Below are 3,616 nucleotides of genomic sequence, written 5' to 3'. Positions count from 1 at the left end.
GGGTTTTGATCCTGTTTGTCAGGGCCAAGGGGCAGTCGAGAATGAGAGCGATATTTCAACGTCCCAACAGAAAGCGTCCCAACAGAAATATGGAGATATTTGGAGAATTTAGATCTCCCGCTTGCAAAGGCGAAGCGCCTGATGCTGTTTGTACATATGTGAGGCAGCGTGGTTGAATCAGGCTCTCGTCAAAATAATCAAAGTGAAGAAACTTGCATTTTTCCGCAGGTTTGTGAATTTTTATCAAATTGTTGTTTTTTGGCTCAACACCTTTCATGCCCAGTAAAGAATTCATTTTTGTGTGGATCTTTCAGAAAAGCGTTGATTAAAGGCACAAAAATGTTAATTTTCAGTTACCACAGAATCTTAAGCTTAGGAAATAACTAATCTTTGGCGGCCATTTTCTCACTTATTTTACCTATGAAAACAGGTGACCCCCACCTCCTTCAATAGCGAATATCTCGACTTGTATTCAAGATAAATGGATGTTTTTTTTCTTCCAAATAAAGACTAGTGAAGAAGCTTTAAGATGATACCAATAACTCTACATGCCCAAAAATTGACGAGAGCCTGATTCCGCCATGCTGCCTCACATATTGTTGTACTGAGGGTTGCTGAGCAAGGGGGACATAAAGACTTGGAGGAGGTTAAGTGATGAAAGGGTTTTGAACTGTGTAGAATGATCGATTGTGTCACCACAGGGTGGAATTAAGCACTCGTCAGCTTTTGGGCATATGGAGTTATTGGAATTAAAGCCTTCTAGAGTTTGTTCATTTACCTTGGTTTAGATGAATAAAATTCCCGTCTGTCCTAAGTAAGAGTCGAAATATTTGCGATTGAAGAGAGTGTGGGGTAAGAGGTAAAATTTGTGAGAAAATGGCTGTTTAAGTTTGATAGCTTTCAAAGCTTAATTGTGCTTAGAAACTGCCAATTTACATTTTACAATGCCTTTGATCAACATTTTTCAGGAAAATCCTCCTAGAAATGTGTTTTTGAAGTTTAAATGGGCTTAAAAGATACTGAGTGCCCCGTGCCCCCCCCCCCCCGCCCCCGAGAAAAAAAAATGAAATGAGATTAAATTTAAAAAGAGAAAGATATTCGATAAGTATTTGCCCAACTGGCGCATAAATGCTGGTTTCTTTGATTTAGTTACTTTGATGAGCGCCCGATTTCACCACAGTGTCGCACAATTATTGAGTGTTTTTAATGGGTTTTTTTCCACAAAACACAGCTGGTAAAAACCTGTAAATTCTTTGCCATATCGACGGCCGAAGGGCTAGAACCCAGGTGGCCGCTGGATCGGAAAAGTAATATTTTTTTCCCCTCCTCAGCAGAGGGACTTCTACATCTCTTGCTCCGACACGACCAGCCTGAGAAGGGTGAAGGAGACTTGGAGGGGCTGGGAGGATGTGGTGCCGGATGTGAACTTTGTGGCCAGCATGAGGCTTGTCTCCAACACCTCCCAGCACGGTAATCCTGTCACAGTTTGGGGCAAATGAGAATAATACTAGTAATACCAATAATACGAATAATGCTAATACTAATAATTGTACTAATACTAATAATGATAATACTAATGATACTTATACTGCTATTACAAATAATAATAGTGATAATGATAATAATGATGCTGATTCATGATGATAATTTGAATAAAAATAACAAAACAACAACAAAACAAATGACATAATAAAAAATGATGATGATTAAATGATAATGACGATGATAATGATTATAATGATAATAACATAATAATACGAATTACTGTTTTTTAAAATTAACATTAATGATAATAATAATAATGATGATAATAATAATAATGACAATAATAACAATAAAGATATTTCTAACAGTAATATTTCTAATTATAATAATAACAATAATAATAATAATAATAGTAGTAATAATATTAGTAATGATAATGATAACAAAATAATGATGATAATAATAATAATAATAATAATAATAATAATGATAAAAAATTTCCTGGGGAAACATGCATTGCTAGCTGAAGTGCCTTCCCCAAGGACATAATGCCAGGCCACTGACAACCTAACCACTAAAGCCAAATCAACGGTTGTCTGAGGTGAATAAAAAGGTGAATTTGTTGTACTTTATTGATCCTGTTGGGAAATTTGTTCTATTTTTGAATACATAAATATACAAATATATCGATAAATAATGCATGACGATATTTCGGAAACATAGTTCGCATACCACTGTGCTCATTCATGACCGATGATGACGGTTTTTTGTTTTTTTTCCCCACCTGAATATGGGAAGTTTATTATTTTCTTTTATGAGGGACTCATTTTCGTAGTGTGTGGCATAATTGTACACGTTTAGTGCACCTTTTGACATTGCAAGTTATTATACAGGTGAGAATTCTGAATTTCTTGTCCTACTCTTGAGCCCAGGGGGTAGGGAGCCTTGAAAACTCCTCATACACCCCTAGCTCAACAAAGCCCATTGAGAATTTGAACTAGGGCCATTTGCATCTTAACCCAACTGATTTAGTACTGATCAAGTACTATATCGTGTATGTTTCTCTGTAGATGCCACCATAAACAAAGTAACATTAAATATATGAGAGATGAGTGGTTAGAGTGTGACACTGGTAGGTCTTACTTCTTTTCTTTCCGTCTGTTGTTTCTGTGTGTCTGCCTTATTTTTTCCCCAGCTCCAACCAAATTGATTGCCTATTGTGTCAATGTGCTTTACTTTCTTAAAACAAGCAAATAAACTAGAGGTTAAAATATAGATGTCTGCTAGACCTGCATGTTTGCCGACAATCGTCTGAAATCCGACTACCAGCGCCCCCTTTTTCTCCTGTTGGCATTTTCGTTTTCGTGCCGACCGCCGACTGCGGACGTCGGCGTTTCCGACATAATTGTCGGAACTTGAGTAGAAATATGAATACGAAAAAGGACGACGACCTAAATTGTCCACTTTCAGTTTCATGCTTGAGGGCCCATTCTGAATTTCGTTTGTTGACTGATTGTTCAGATCATGTGGATTCATTCGACAAGTCCGTCATTGTTCTACTAGATCTAGATTTATATATCATTATAGACCTCAATGGAGGATTCATATTCCAATTCTATTTTGTCAAACCCTATCATAGGTTGTGCTGTAATATTATTGTAGGTAAAAAGCGTTTCATCAGGGGCGTAAATTATTTATTTAAAATCTAGACTCGGACTCAGCTGAGCCCCTCTGTTCGGAATCGGATGTCTCGCTCAAGGCCTCCTATTCACTTGTTCTTCTAGATCTAGATTTATTTAGATTACTAGATTAGATCTATATAGAGGATTCATATTCCAATTCCATTGTGTTATTGTATCAAACCCTATTATAGCAATGTAGATTTATATCTAGATCTGGGCTATATATGATATTAGATTCTATGCCCCTTGTTTGTTTTCAAGGTTTTTTTTTTTTGTTTTTTTCATTTTGGACTTGTGCTGGCATTTTTACATGAGGGTAGTTGCAGGTTCTTTTTGGGGCAGGCCTAGAGGTAGGGTTTGGGTTAGGGTTAGGTCTCTTCTTTATTGTGTGTGTTGGGGTGGACGCTCGAAGTCCTTCCTTTTATGACACCCACAAAAGCTCATAAATG

The 3,616-nt window shown here is 36.9% G+C and overlaps 1 protein-coding gene across 1 annotated transcript in view; it reads left to right on the top strand.

Annotated features, from left to right (window-relative positions):
* The window catches only part of LOC101857914 (sortilin-related receptor), a gene marked incomplete in the record, with an annotated part of 121,665 nt that overhangs the window by 56,267 nt on the left and 61,782 nt on the right, over window positions 1-3,616 (top strand). The window contains 1 exon segment of the mRNA XM_013080110.2: window positions 1,332-1,470. Coding sequence (XP_012935564.1) covers window positions 1,332-1,470 — 139 coding nt within the window.

Source organism: Aplysia californica, unplaced genomic scaffold (assembly GCF_000002075.1).
Source record: "Aplysia californica isolate F4 #8 unplaced genomic scaffold, AplCal3.0 scaffold00005, whole genome shotgun sequence".
NCBI lineage: Eukaryota > Metazoa > Mollusca > Gastropoda > Aplysiida > Aplysiidae > Aplysia > Aplysia californica.
This window is presented reverse-complemented; position numbering and strand designations above follow the sequence as displayed.